This window comes from Tympanuchus pallidicinctus, unplaced genomic scaffold, assembly GCF_026119805.1.
Source record: "Tympanuchus pallidicinctus isolate F22 unplaced genomic scaffold, pur_lepc_1.0 scaffold11, whole genome shotgun sequence".
In the NCBI taxonomy this organism is placed as follows: Eukaryota; Metazoa; Chordata; class Aves; order Galliformes; family Phasianidae; genus Tympanuchus; species Tympanuchus pallidicinctus.
The window spans coordinates 193669-209148 of record NW_026294627.1 but is presented as its reverse complement, the minus strand read 5'-3'; the positions used below and the strand labels follow the sequence as shown (position 1 = coordinate 209148).

General features: G+C 44.4%; 1 protein-coding gene across 13 annotated transcripts in view; it reads right to left on the bottom strand.

Moving 5' to 3' along the window:
- Positions 1-15480, bottom strand: part of UVRAG (UV radiation resistance associated) — a 110595-nt gene that overhangs the window by 81982 nt on the left and 13133 nt on the right. For all 13 annotated transcript variants that reach the window (XR_008203334.1, XR_008203336.1, XR_008203353.1 and 10 more), the window contains exons 3-6: positions 14620-14654; positions 13590-13751; positions 11235-11309; positions 7785-7870 (exon numbers count right to left, since the gene is read on the bottom strand). Coding sequence is in view for 5 of the 13 variants with exons in the window: in XM_052670753.1 (XP_052526713.1) it covers positions 7785-7870; positions 11235-11309; positions 13590-13751; positions 14620-14654 (358 nt within the window). In the remaining 8 variants the exon portion in view is untranslated. The remainder of the gene's footprint in view (positions 1-7784; positions 7871-11234; positions 11310-13589; positions 13752-14619; positions 14655-15480) is intronic.

The following is a 15480-nucleotide window of genomic DNA, read 5'->3' as shown; positions in this document are numbered from 1 at the left end:
AATTGACAGCTACAAGCCAACTGATGGCAATAACCTACGCGCTATCAGCCAACGCAGGATTCTTCCTAGATCATTTAAGTGATTTTTATTATTATTTATTATTAAAATTAGCACTTACACAGCACTTTAAGAGCTAATTCAGAGCTCTGAGAGGCTCTTGGCCTGCCATCAAATTCCCATCGATGGTCAGGGAAGCCAAGACAGCTACAGCAGAAACTCAAGCCTTCTTAAAGAGAGATCTTAGCCAACAGTGTCGTCATTGCAGCGTCCCTGCAGCAGCTCACAGCCACGGTCAGCCAGCAGCAGAGTAACAGGAACGTAACTTTGATAGATTTACTGCTGTTGTTTGGGGTCCTGAGAGCTGCTGTGCAATTGCCTGAGATCAGGTGAGTTGCACAATGCTGCTGGGAAAGCAGTGAGATGAAAGCAGACGTTAAAATCCCACACTGGGGAGGCCACCCTAATACAGTTTGGAAGGGGAAATGCATGAAGCTGTTGTTCTCCTTCCATTCTCATACCACGGGCTTTCTGAGACTCTGCAGAAGATGAAAGTATTCTTTAATCCGAGGGAAGAGAGAGCAGGGGAATAGATACAAAAACATCAGTCATGTACTGTAATTTAAAGGCAACAAAAACTGCATCTACATCATTGCTTTAAGAACCTGCGGGCAAAATGTCAACACCTTCACTGCTTGCTGGTTCCTGAATTGATGAAACCTGGGCTCACGAGGGCATTCATAAATGGTCTGAGTTGGATAGAGCCACTGAAGGCCATCTGGTCCCACTTGCTGCAGTGCACAGGGACACCCCCAGGTGCTCAGAGCCTCATCCTGCCTGATCCTCAGCATCTCCAGGGAAGGGGCACCCCCACCTCTCTGTGAATTTCTCTGGGCACCACATCTCTGAGCATTTCTCCAATGCTTTTCAAGTGTTTCCTCTCCCTCCCCCCAAAAAGTACCTTTCAGCTTGGCTTTAAGATCTGAAATCATTCTAGTACTCAGTCAGTGTTCTGCCATAAAAACCTGAGTCGTTTGATATCTTTGAACATCTTTAAGGTTGAATTTGATGTTCTGGAAATTAACTCAACCTGGGAACAAACCTGGGAAAAAAAAACCTGTCCAGTTTTGAACTTCTTCACTATTACATGACTTGTTAGCAATTACGTTCCAGTCTTGTTAACACAATAAAGCAGTTTTCCCAACTTCCCAAAGACGGCACAGCACAAGGGTCCAACTTAACTCAACTTTCACAGCCTGGGAACATGCTGTGATGCCATGTTTGTCCTCTTCCAGTTTGCACTGTACAACTGCACAGCTTCACTTGAAGCTTTGTCTGAACCACGCTTCTTTCACTCTGCTGTATCATCATAGAATCACAGAATGGCTTGGGTTGGAAGGGAGCTCAAGGATCACGAAGCTCCAACCCACTGCCAATGCAGGGCCACCAACCTCCCCATTTCAGAGCAGCCCAGGCTGCCCAGGGCCCCATCCAACCTGGCCTTGAACACCTCCAGGGATGGATGGGGCATCACAGCCTCTCTGGGCAGCTGTTCCAGCACCTCACCACTCTCACAGCACACAACTTCCCCCTGACATCCAACCTCAATCTGCCCTCCTTCAACTTCAAACCATTTCCCCTTATCCTGCTGTTATCTCTCCCTTCCAAGAGTTGATTCCCCTCCTGTTTGTAGGCTCCCTTTAGGTACTGAAAGGCCGTATCTTCCAAGTGAGATATTCCTCTTGGTTGTTAATTGCTCTGCTGATTTACTGCTTTACATAGCAACTCCATTCCTGGCTTAAAAAAAAAAAAAGCTGGGAGTCCACTGATGGTTTTGCCTATTAAGCCAACATATGTTTATGTTTACATTAATGAAATGCCTCAGCTTTATTCAACATTTGATATTCTGTAGTTCCACCACACACTCCAAATATCTGCTTCTATCAGACATCTGGATTTTTCACGTATGGAGCTTGAAGCCATAAATACATCAATTAATGACAGCAGTCCATACTGCACTACTTCTCAAGAGAAACAAATGCCTCAAGTCTCATTTGCCAGAACGACGACAAGCCTAAATTTAAACCAAGAATTACTACCAGGGATTTAAAAACAGAACAGATTGCTTCTGGCCATTGGTGAGACGCAGGATCCTGGAAGTAAAATACTCCAACCTACTACTAAACAAAGCCAAGGCTTTCCTAATAAAGAAATGCAACACATAGTTCTTTAAATCAGACCAGAGATTAGATTATAGGCAGTGCCAGCCAGCTGTAGCACATTTCTTACACAGCCCCTTAAACCGTCACTGTCTGCATTTACTTTCCCACAAGAAAAAAAATCTCTTAATTTATAATCATAGACTCCCCTTCCCACTTTCCTTGGGAACCTACTCCTACAATTTGTCAAAAGCAGATGGAGGACAAGAGAAGGCAGTAGGGAATAAAATGCAAGCCTGGCTCATTTATTTACAGCATTAAACCTCTGCAAGAGTCAGCATTGTAAGGAGCTCACAGAAGATGCTTTCAGATACTTTCCATCATCCTCTCAAATGGTTTCAAGTTGACTTCCACAGGTAGGACTCGAATTAAGTGGCTGAATAATCAAGGCCATGTGGGCACTGCACCAGTGGATGCTTTCAGCTCTTTGCAATTGGAGAAGGGAAAAAAAAAAACAAACAAAACCCATCAGATGGGCAGCTAGGAAGGCCTCCAGAAGGAGGAGCATCTAAAGGAGCCAATGTGAAGATCACCTTCACTACAGCGTGGGCTGTGAGCAGAAAAGGAGAAAGCCTCCAAGCGGAGCATCCATTTCCCCCAGTAATGCAGGCTCAAAACCCGAGGCCTCCAGCAGCCTTGTTTGAATTCACAGATCTCGACTACAGCTGAAGCAGAGGAGGGATCTACCACAAGACAGAGAGCAGAGGGATGCTCTGAGCTCTCGCAGAAATATTCTGCAGTTGCTCCATACAGGAGCATCGCCCCCATGCTGCTCTCAGAGCATTCTCCCAGTGAGAGGTCTTGAACCCATTGCATTTGTTCTCAGTCACAACACAGTACAGACCTTCCCTGGCGTGGCGAGCTATTTCTGATCTAAATCTTCATTGAGATTGCTACCCAGGGTGAGAGAAGGAAGTCAGTGTATTGTCCTGAAGGCCACACCAAAATAAGGAAGAGTCCCAGCAGACCTGTTCAGGTGGTGCGCAAGGAAAGCTGAAGATAAGGCTAACAGCAGAGGAAGATCACCAATCCTCCATTTATGTTAAGGTACAAAAAAATTCTCTTAGGCTTCATGGACCGTTTCAACTTGCTATGAACCACGCTGCTCTCTTCCACAGATTTTGGCAAAATCCAGGCTTGGAAATTGACTCTTCTGATGACTCATTAGTCACAGTGTCAGATAGCTTAGCACCACACCAGTGAAACCCCTGGGAAGTGCTTTGCCTCAAACTGTGATGCTACAGATGGAAATCCTTAACAAGCCTCCCAAAAATGGAATCTCCATTTCCATTTCCACCTCCATCACTGCTTCCCATCCCAGGAAGATGCTACCCCACAACTCTGACCCACGTGAGTTTTAAGGTGAAAGGGGATCACACCTGACAGGCTCATCCATTTCAGCGCTGCTCACTGCAGTCTACAGAGGCACTCCAGAGGTCTGATTACAGTTCATATTTATTTATGCTGGCTTTAAGCCACCTGGGTGCTCGTGTCCAAAGCCAAGAGGATGCCTGCCTTGCCTTGGCTGCCTACACAGTGCAGAGAGCCAAGTCTTCCAGGTGGAAATCTTCCCCAGTTAGAAACATCAAGTCTGGCCACTGCAGAAAAACATTTAAAAAGGCTTTGGTCACAGCTATGAATTGGGATCCTTCTCTAAGAAGAGAGAAGGGGGGGAAAAAAAAAAGCTAGAAACAGACAGCATAATCCTCAGGGCATACTTTAAAATGCAAAAATCTTTCCTCTGTCCCTTCATTTCCTACCACACACCTACCAATATCCTAAAGGGACAGGTGCCCAAAGTCAGTTACCCCGTTTGGCTCATGTAATTCCATGGATGCTGAACTGCTTCCACTAACTGCATGCTTGGTCTCTTTGTTCCTCATCTCAGGGATTAACTCCAAGATTAGTTAGTTATAACTCCTGCTAAAGACAGAAGGAATTAATCACCAGTTGATCCATTTGTTAAAAAGCTGCTTTCCCAAGCTAGGTAGAGCTAAACAAAAAGTAGTGAGGCACTGGCACAGGTTGCCCAAGGAGGCTGTGGATGCCCCAAACCTGCAGGCATTCAAGGCCAGGCTGGATGTGGCTCTGGGCAGCCTGGGCTGCTGGTTGGTGACCTGCACACAGCAGTGGGTTGGAACTGGATGAGCACTGTGTTCTTTTGCAACCCAGGCCAGCCTATGGTTGTATGATCAACGTGACCAGGTTCAATACTGCACAGCTGCTCATTTGATTCAGTCCAAAAGAGAAGTGGCTCATACATTTCCCTGCCTCTAGTAAGGAAGTAATAGTTGAAAAGCTGAGCTTTGTTCCCCCTCCAAGCAGTGTCTTGTCACTGCCCACCTTTGGCCATTTAAGCTCAGTGAAGCTGAGCTGTTATTGGAGAGCTGCTCACCTGGTGTTTTGAGCTGCTTTGAAAAACCAACTTCAGCTTCTCAGGACACTGCAGCCAAATTTATTCTCTTATCAGCAGAACTGGGAGAAGATGCTTTGTTTAATGAAAGCTCGTGTGCTCCCTGGAATTGCTCTAGTTCTCCAGATTGGGATTGAAAAGGTCACAATGATCCCTTGCTACATACAAAGTTGCCAACCACCAGACCAGGCTGCAAGAACAATTGTAGGACTCAAGACACTGCTTTTTTGTACTTAGGAACTGAAGGAGAGATTTTAGCCTACAGGGCTAAGTCCTTTCTGTAGCAGTTGTCAGCACATCCCATCTTCCCACTACCTCTTAATGTGAAAAACTCTATCCTCCAAGGTTTAAAGGACAAAAAAACCTGAGCAAAGAGTAAATCTGAATCTATTCCAGTCAGTACTGCTCAATTAGAGCTCAATTAGAGGGACACAGCCACAATATGACCTCAGGTAGAGGTGGCCCATCCTGAGTAGCTCTGAGAGGTGAACCACGTTACCACAGAGCCTGTCACAACCAGCTACAGAACACTTAGAAAGCCTTGAAGTGAATCTGTCAGGAAATACGACAACGTTGCCAAGGGGGAGAAAAACCCTTCAGCATTTCAGCCTCTCTTCTTCATAAAGAAATGACTGCAAGAACATTTGCCACTTGCATGTGGTGTGAACAGCTTATTAGCTGCACCACGGCTGCCTCAGGATCTTGTCCACGCACCACAGCATGAAGGTTCAGGAGCTACAGAGGTGCTGAGCACTTCCTTGTGTACAGCTAAGCTATCTGTCTTTTCCTCCTGCTTAATTAACTCGTAAATCCATGCAATTAAGCATCTGAGCACACAGGCACCCTTTTAATCTAACGCTCCAGTTTTTCTACTGTTCACACTCTCTGGTGTTACTAATTGCCTTTTTTTTTTTAATGAACATAATTGGAGCCAAGCACGTGTTTTTCATTAAGGCCCATTCACCAGCTTCGTAAGCTTCAGCTATTCATTTCATCCGAAAGCTAACAATAAAAACCATTTCTTCCCCCCCAGAAAAAGCAGTTCTGACAGCTGAAGAAGTTCTTCTCATTTTGCAGTTTTCAAGAGGAAGGACTGAACTGGGAGATGGTCTCAATCTCCATGCTGCAAACCTGTTGGTGTTGTACCATCAGAATAACTCCAGACTGCAGCATCACCAGGACCTGCTTCTTTCTTTGAGAAATTAAAAGTCATTACAATTTTCCATATTCACAATCTGACAAAGAAAATAAAAAAACATTGAGCCACATGTGCAAGCTGTGAGGTTCTACTACAAATACACCATCTAATGAAGAAAAGTCTTCAAAATGTGGGATTTATGTGAGCAGATGCAAACCTTTATAGCAAACACTTCCCTGTTCTCTTTATGGTCAATGGACAGAAGCAGGCAGGCAGCAATTCATTTCCTCTCAAAGTATACGTCCTGTCAGATGAGTCACTGCTCAGCTTGTGCCCTGCACCTCTCTTCTGCTTCTAGGAGGAACGTGCTCACAAAAACCATCTTTGGAAAGAGTTTATAGGCTGGTTGTTCAGGCCTGGACTCCTGGAAGAGGTGGCAAACCAGACTTCCCAGTAGGAGAAATAGCACAGCTGTCAAACAGAGACTGGAGGTGATTAGCAAGGAATAAATGCTACCATCAGTCTTTTGAGTGAGGTGTCACGGGGAAGCAGCAATAGAGAAAGCAGATCTGTAAGAAAAGCTGACTTCATGCACGACGTAACAGGGAGGATCTGGGACTGCACAGAACTTTGCCTCAGTTCCCAAGGAATTTTCCCACTAGCAGGGAAGCAGGTAGAAAGGCCAGCAGTTGTGAACATCAACTTCTGCAATAAGGCAACGCAGTACTGCCTGATGAAGCATGCAGAACCCACTGATACGTATTAGCAGCAGGGCTGCTGTCCATCAAGTCCAAAACCAACTGTTTCTTCTTCTGCATTGTGACTCACAAGCAAATAAGGGAAGAAAAAAGAAATGCATGACCAGCACACATTTTCTTCTGTTTAACCAAGGTTTAACATCAGTTAGTATTCTTTAAAGAGGTTTCTTCCCATGGCCCAACAACCCCTCTGGTTGTTTCGTACAGAAGGCACAAGTCTGGTAGGCAGCCTTTAGTTGCAGTGTTTCAGAGAGTCAAGAAGCAGCACACCAATTTTAAGAGAGCTCGTAAAAATAACGACAACCCAGAGTTAACTTTTCCTACCTTCCCTTCAGGTTTAAGGCCAGCCCTTCCCGCAGACAACAGTGACACCTACTGCCAACGCTACCAAACGACAACTTCCACAGCACGAAGCCAAATGTTTTCCCCATCGCCTCCGACAGCACGCCCTCATTTGCTTCTAAAGGATCTCGTTTGCCTGCTGCTATTGCTACAGAACCAGAGCTCACAAGCTGCCTTGTAAGACACCTTTTAAACGCAGCTTACTCCTCAAATCCAACTGCAGAGTTTACAAACCCTCTGTTATACCTCCCCACAGCTGATATTCTTAACTACTGCATTAGAACAGGTCTGAAAAAGGCCATTTCGGCAACATTCATACCCACATCCCATGTTTTTCCACCAGCAGAGAGTCACTAACCAAAAGTGGGCAGGTATAGCACTGGTTCTATACTGCACACCAGAATAAATGCATCTCGAGCAGCTATCTTCTGGATTACATGGGAGGATTATGCAAAACACAGGTTCAGTTGGGTAGTTCAACAGAAACAAAGCAGCTGTGCAGCTATTTTGCCCCAACTGTGGTACCCATGCTAACCAAGAAAGTTTTAGCAAGGTGCTTCGATGTCATTCTTTAAATCCCTTTAGAGCAGTTTTCATTTTGTTGAGGAAAACGAAGGGCTTTCCATAGAAACTCCCTACCAGAGAAGCTTTATGATTTCAACGCTTGCAAGGCAGCCCACAGGCAAGCTCTGCAGGCAGTTCAACATCACTGTGCTCAAGTGTTCATCATCAGCAACAAGGACAGCAAGAAAGATGCATCAAGGCTCATCTCCTCGCCACCAGCAGTACATCCACCCTGCCCAGATAACCCCTTGCACATCTAAGCCAAAGAAGATGGATTCCATACTTGGAAAAGCTCTTTCTATATGCTTTGAAAAAGCTAAAATGGCTTGATAGAGTATTTTCAACATCCTTACCTAAGCAAAGAGAAGACATCGTAAGAGTTACGAACGCAGTTCTGATCCACCTGGAGAAGGCTGTTCTTCAGGGTACCTGAGTGATCCTTAAGGCAAAGAAAGAACAGTCAGACATCAAAAATGCTTCCATCTGGACTACAAGCTTGTCTTACCAACGCACATCAGATAATCCTGAATCTAATGTTTTAAATGCACCTTCATACAAGCTTACATTCTGTTGGTAGAACTCATTCAAGAAGGCAACAGTGGCAGCTCAAGCCTGGGCTGCAACTACACTTAGCTACACAATGATATAGGTCATTAACACTCATTAACACTCATTAACATAGTTTTCTAGACACTGTATTTTTTTTTGACTGATGAAGCCCTCCCTTCACTTAAAAGATGCTTAAAAGATCAAATCTGAAGTTTTTCAGATACAGAAGGCTTTCTGGAAGTTACAGTAACTCTGTGTCATTCTTAAGAGAGCAACAAAGCCAGAACAACACAGTCCAACAGGCAATTCTTCACTCTGGAAAGGTGTGATAGCGAACTTCTCCCTATCAGGTGTAGCCACACAAGTGCTGTGAAATGGCACAATGTCTCTGAGCTGTTTCTTCACAGGACAAAGCAAGCTGTAAACAGGTTCAACAATCCAGCAGCACTGCCAGAAACTTGAAAGACTGCAGGAAAAAAAAGTCATGAATATTCATTTCAGTAGAGAATGTATGCTAAAATAGAAGGTGATACAACTGCAAGAAGCCCTATTTATATATTCTTTACCTGCCTCAACAGGCTGTTCTCATATGGAAGGTGTTGAAATGCAGTTGAGTTTCAACACCTACAGAGCTGCAAGAGCCACAGGCCATGCAGCAGCCATCCCTTTCTGCCAGATGCAAGGCTCCATCTAAATAATCTGAAGACCTGCGTGTTACATTATGCACCACACTGCAACAGAGGCACCCTACCAGCAGCCACCTCTGCTCCTCATTCCCATTCTCAAGACTTCCGATACCACATGTTGAAATCTGTATTCGCAGCCCCAGAAAAAAAACACAGAAGAAAGATGGTTCAATCCCTGAATCAGGTAGGTGGAAAACTGGAAGTGTTTTTCAACCACAAAGTTGATTTGGTTTCAAGAAACACTGCCTTCCAAAAGCAAGGCACACAGCTCTCCAGAGAACAAGCGAAGCAGCCTGGGATCACCTGGCTGCAGGATGAGAAGAGCTCAGCCCAGTAGCACGTTGTAGCCTTCTCTTTTCCCCCCATAACACAGAAGGATTGAAAAGAAATGCCCAATAACACAGAGTGCTCTACACAACCTGCTCTACTCTGAGGTAATTTGCAGGACACAGAATAGTCAGAATCCTTAGAGCTGGAAGGGACCTATGAAGGCCATCTGGTCCAATTCCCCTGCAACAAACAGGGACACACACAGCTCCATCAGGTGCTCAGAGCCTCCAAATGTCTCCAGGGTTGGGGCACCCACCACATCTCCGGGCAAAGGAAAGGTTTCAAGCTTAGTTACTGAATAGGCTTGCTCTTCAGAAGCAGAGTTGTCTGCTTGTCTGCTGCAGTACATATTACAGATATAGGCACAAGTACTTACAACAAGCACACAAAGGCTTTATTTCTGTAACATGGCTGAGATCCAGCTGCATCAGGGGGAAAAAAGAAGGTAGATGCAGGGTTTGTACCTTGCTGATGTAGATTATGTACTCTAAAGAGAGAAAGTCTTACTGCTTGATTGTTGGAAAGAGAGCTGCAGCTCAGTAAAGCCTGAAGAAAATAACTCAGTCTTCTGTCCATCTTATCCCTCAGCACTGCTAAATGCTTTGAGTTACCTAGAGCTTTGAGTTACTAGCTCTGCTATTATTTCTTTGAGGAATCAACAGCAAGGGCAAGAATTCCAAGCACAAAGATGTATTTTGAAGGTTACTTTGCAGGAAAGAGGGCTGGAAGGTTCTAAAACAACAGCTGACGTGCATCACGTAGCAAAGATGTAAATTTCCAGTGCTTTGAGTTCAAAGTTGTCCATTGAGCTCACGTGGGCACACTGTTCTTACTGTTTGTGTCTATCATTTGATCAGCAAGCTGCCAGCTTTAATCAAGAAAAACAATCGTGGCAGCACTTAATGTTCCTGTCCTACTTCAGATTGCTCTGCAGCTGTAGCTTCCAGGCTCCCCCCTCTTTTGTCACAGAGGAGTTGGCAAGATAGGAGATGGGAGCATGCATCTCATGGATCACCTGTAAATCTATAACATGTTTTGAAACAGAGTTGATAAGAAGCCTCCAGAACGTTTCATTCCAACAGTTCCCTTCCTTTGGCTCAGCAGACTTCTTCAATGAAAAGGACATTCAGAATCATAAATATTTATTCTCCCCTTTAATAAAATGCATATTACTGTAAGAATTTATAGATCTAGCCTGGCTGTTTCAACAGCAGTTCAAAGAATCGTTAAATAAATAGGGATTCTTTGAAGCAAAATGGGAGAAACTGAGTTAGGAGAACACTACTATCATGATTCCTAAGGAGGTGTGTACTAAGAGGACACTGCCAGCACTGAGTGCTGCAAGGGGTTTGCAACAGACCTGCAGAAGGGCATCTGGACACATCTGCAGTCAGAAGGCTTTGTAAGCTCTGGTGTAAGTAAACAAGAAGATAAAAATGAAGCAGCACCCTCAGAAATCAGTTCAAACACTGTTCAAACACTGATGCTGCCAAAGGGGAAAGGTATCACATGCAGATTCCACAGGAACAGGCTCCTGACAGAAAGCATCCCTTCGTAAAGGTTTTAGGTAGTGCTTGGTAACAGTAGCTAGTACACCCACCAAAGTGAGGCTGCTTCATATCCAGAATATCTAGCATTAAAACTAGGGATTAACTGTTAAGAACAGAAATATTCCTCAGGTACACACAGCTTCTGAACGCTACAGGAAGAGCCAGTGCCAATTAGTTTGGCTTGAACTGCAGACAAGTGAGTTGCATACAGGAGGTGTGTATTATACAGCATAGTTTGGTTGAGCAGCTGACCAGAAGAAACCAGAGCAGGGCAACAAAAGCTTTAGCTCTTGCAACAAGAATAAACTACAAGGAAGGACAACAAAAATAAAGAGAAAAATGCCTTTTTTTTTTCTAAAAAAAAAAAAAGAGACCAAAATTGGTCTCATCACTTTCAAGATGCTTTAAATTTGAATGAAATGCCTGCCTCGAGGGACAGAGCATCAAAGCTTATTTTCAGTAACCAGGACTCCTTAGGTCTTTGGTAAGCTCTAAGTCTTGCATGAACAGCTCAAATGTACAAGTAACAGAAGCTGCAGCTCCAATGCATCGTGTCAAGAAAATATTCCTTCTCAAAACCAAGATATTTTAATGTTTCGAGCATCCAAGCATGAAAATTTCAGTCCAGAAATTGAATTTCAGCTCATCACCAGTACTGACAAGCTGAACAAGTAAATGATATCCTCACCTTCTGCTCATACGAAGCTCCATAATAACCATCATTGAGACCAAAAATAATCTCGTTTGGGTTTCTTGCATGTATCTGTAAGAAAAGAAAAGAAATGATTTTAAGGTCAACTTCCTATGGCTCTGCACTGCAGCTGAGCATAAACCTTGATGATGAAACACAGTTTTTCAGCTCAGTTTTTCCAGTTTAGAAGAAGAAACCTGACAGCAAACTGAATTTAACCACAGAAAAAGGATTTATATCACATCCTTCACAACTGCTGCTGAGTACGTTCAGCCACGTCCCTTGGAAGGTGGGAGGTGGTGTGGATCTGCCTGAGGGTAGGGAGGCCCTTCAGAGGGATTTAGACAGGTTGAACCGCTGGGTTGAGGTGAATAGGAGGAGGTTCAACAAGGCCGAGTGTCGAGTTCTGCACTTTGGGCACAACAACCCCATGCAGCGTTACAGGGTTGGGGATGAGTGGCTGAGTGTGAAGAAGAGAAGGACCTGGGGGTGTTGGTTGGTGCTGGGCTGAACAGGAGCCAGCAGTGTGCACAGGTGGGCAAGAGGGCCAGCGGCAGCCTGGGCTGCATTAGGAATGGCCAGCAGAGCAGGGAGGGGAGCATCCCCTGCACTCAGCTCTGCTGAGGCTGCCCCTCGAGTGCTGGGTTCAGTTCTGGGCTCCTCACTGCAGGAAAGATGTTGAGGCCCTGCAGCGTGCAGAGAAGGGCAGCGAAATGGGGAGGGGTGTGGAGCACAGGGCTGCTGAGGAGCGGCTGAGGGAGCTGGGAGTGGTGAGGGTGAGAAGAGGAGCTCAGGGGAGACCTCAGTGCACTGTACAACCAACCTGAAGGGGGGCTGTGGTGAAGAGGGATTTGGCCTCTTCTCCCAGGCAACAAGCAGCACACAGGGCAATGGCTGCAAGTTGTACCAGAGGTTTAGGTTGGACATAAGGAAGAACTTCTCTGGGAGTTTGGTCAGGCACTGGAATGGCTGCCCAGGGAGGTGGTGGAGGCACCGTCCCTGGCAGGGTTCAAGAGGCGGCGGGATGAAGAGCTGCGAGATGTGGTTCAGTGCTGGTGGTGGCAGAGGTGATGAGATGGTTGGACTGCATGATCTTACAGGTCACTTCAAACCATGAGAACTAGGATTCTAGGATTCTAGGATTCTAGGATTCTAGGATTCTAGGATTCTAGGATTCTAGGATTCTAGGATTCTAGGATTCTAGGATTCTAGGATTCTAGGATTCTAGGATTCTAGGATTCTAGGATTCTAGGATTCTAGGATTCTAGGATTCTAGGATTCTAGGATTCTAGGATTCTAGGATTCTAGGATTCTAGGATTCTAGGATTCTAGGATTCTAGGATTCTAGGATTCTAGGATTCTAGGATTCTAGGATTCTAGGATTCTAGGATTCTAGGATTCTAGGATTCTAGGATTCTAGGATTCTAGGATTCTAGGATTCTAGGATTCTAGGATTCTAGGATTCTAGGATTCTAGGATTCTAGGATTCTAGGATTCTAGGATTCTAGGATTCTAGGATTCTAGGATTCTAGGATTCTAGGATTCTAGGATTCTAGGATTCTAGGATTCTAGGATTCTAGGATTCTAGGATTCTAGGATTCTAGGATTCTAGGATTCTAGGATTCTAGGATTCTAGGATTCTAGGATTCTAGGATTCTAGGATTCTAGGATTCTAGGATTCTAGGATTCTAGGATTCTAGGATTCTAGGATTCTAGGATTCTAGGATTCTAGGATTCTAGGATTCTAGGATTCTAGGATTCTAGGATTCTAGGATTCTAGGATTCTAGGATTCTAGGATTCTAGGATTCTAGGATTCTAGGATTCTAGGATTCTAGGATTCTAGGATTCTAGGATTCTAGGATTCTAGGATTCTAGGATTCTAGGATTCTAGGATTCTAGGATTCTAGGATTCTAGGATTCTAGGATTCTAGGATTCTAGGATTCTAGGATTCTAGGATTCTGATTCGAGTGGCCAGAGCTTCTTTTGGTGCAACACCACACTCAGAAACACAAACAAGTTATTCTGTCCAAGGCAGCTGTTGTTGAAGGACTGGCTGGGCATCAGATCTCCATTGGGAGCTGCTGAGTGACTGCTTCTGCATCCTGCATTGTTTTTCATCCTCTTCCCTCTCTTCTTTGTATTAAATTGTCTTCGTCCCAACCCACCCATGAGTTTTTCCTCACTCTTGCTCTCCTGACCATTCCCAACCTACCACTGAGCAAGGGGAGCTCAGTGAGAGCTGTTGGCTGCTACCAAGACCAACTCACCACGCATTAATATCCTCTATTTGCTCACCTAGCTGTTACAATTCTTTAAACCAGAAGTAGAAGAAAAACTGTTTTTGCTATACCTGCTGTCCCAAGTACTTCAATCCATCCAGATTGACCTTCCATTCGATCAGAAGCTGGAAGTGCTCCTTCTTGCCACCCCAGATCCTCACAACGAAACACGAGACAGACGTATCGAGACGATCAGGCATTATTCCAAAGTCCAAACTCCTCCAGGTTGGATTCTGTTGGCATTCAAAGGGAGATGAGAGGTACTGAAGCTGACAGTCCTGACCTCTAAGCACGACCCTAGAATGTAGCACTTTATGCAAACAAGGATTTTAACACAAAAGCATTTCATCATGAACAGCAGCATTTCAGCTTTTACCAAGCTATCAAAGGCTCTGAACAATTACTTCAATAACTGAGTTCAACCAAATCAAGCACTCGTAAAGTGGATGCAGTGTTGTTTTCCACATAATTTAGCTTCTGAAAACCAAACTATAGCTTTCATTGCAGAAGCTGAACTGCAGCTCTGACCTATTCCCCAGTAATTAAGTTGGCATAATTTATTTACAGGTTTGTTCACATCCTCCTCCTCCTCAACCAATGCAGAGGGCAACCCTTGGAAGAGCTGAGCTGTGAACAGATCTTAGGTATGACACAGACAGCTTTGTGACAATGAAAGAAGCATCTGAGACCAGTAAAAACATGATTAACATCATATTATGATGTTAAAACATGATTAACAAATCAACTTTGCCAGTTTGGTGTCCTCAGCATTTGAAACAGTTATCTGTTGTAAAGCTTAACCTGGACACCAAAGAGTTCTCACATCAAAGTGGCCCTGGGAGGGTCCCACGTGCAGAGGTACCAACTCATCTTTGTTCCTCAGCTGTGAAAACAAACCTGCAGATCTACTGTTCTGAACTCACTGTTCCAACTTTTGTGAACAGAACCTGAGGAGGAGGAGGAGAACGCGATGCTCCTAGAAGGAATTAAGAGTCTTAATACATGCTTAAAGAGTCACAGTGTGCAGCTGAGGAATTCACATACTGTGGCAAATACACAGTGTCAAAAGAAATGAGTTTCTTTTATATGAAAATGACTTACCAGAGAATTCTTGATCACTTCACTCTTATAAAATTCTAAAGAAAAATGAGCAAAAGACACTTTTAGATTAGCTTAAACACCAACAGAAATCTTCATATTTGAAACAAAAAGCCAAAACAAGTAACACTCTTGAAATATAAATGCTAATGGGTGTAACCTGTTGGGAACACACTGCTAAGAAAGACTTCAAAGTGCAGCCAACTCTTTTAAGCAAGTGAATTCACTGAATTATTTGAAGTCATTACTAATGTTTCACCATTGTAACCAAGATGCTCCCATGCCTTTGGTTTCTGGGAAAAGAATGTGGGCCAGTAATTTACAGGATTTGGTTGCCACTTCCCATTGGACTGGTTTGCTATTTAACACCTTCCTAGAGGAGGGCAGAAGGGATCAAGTGATTGCACTGCATTCCTGAAGAGCAAGGGTGAGCTGTTCCAGATGCTTAGAAGAGAGCCTCAGAGGTACCAAGAACCCTGGCCTTCGTTGGACACACAGCCCTTGGCTCTCCCAGGCAAAAGAAGAGTCTTTAAGCAGACAGCACCAGAGGCTGAAGCACAGACTTCATAGAAAACCTCTCAGTTTACTAAAATGAAAGGAAAAAAAATGTTTGACAACCCAGAACATTCCATGCCAGGTTCAAACAACCATCACAGAAGCCCGTGCAGCAGGCTCACGTTATACAACCTTCAGACAGAGACCTCAAATTAAAGCCTGGGTGTAACAGAACTCACTTCCAAAGCTCCGGCTGTTGACAGACCCAAAGAGAAGATAAAAATCTTCTCTCCATAATGAGGAGCTATTGATTGCAACGGGAAGCAAAGCACTAGGAACCAGTTCTAACGTTCACAAGTGTTGAAAGCA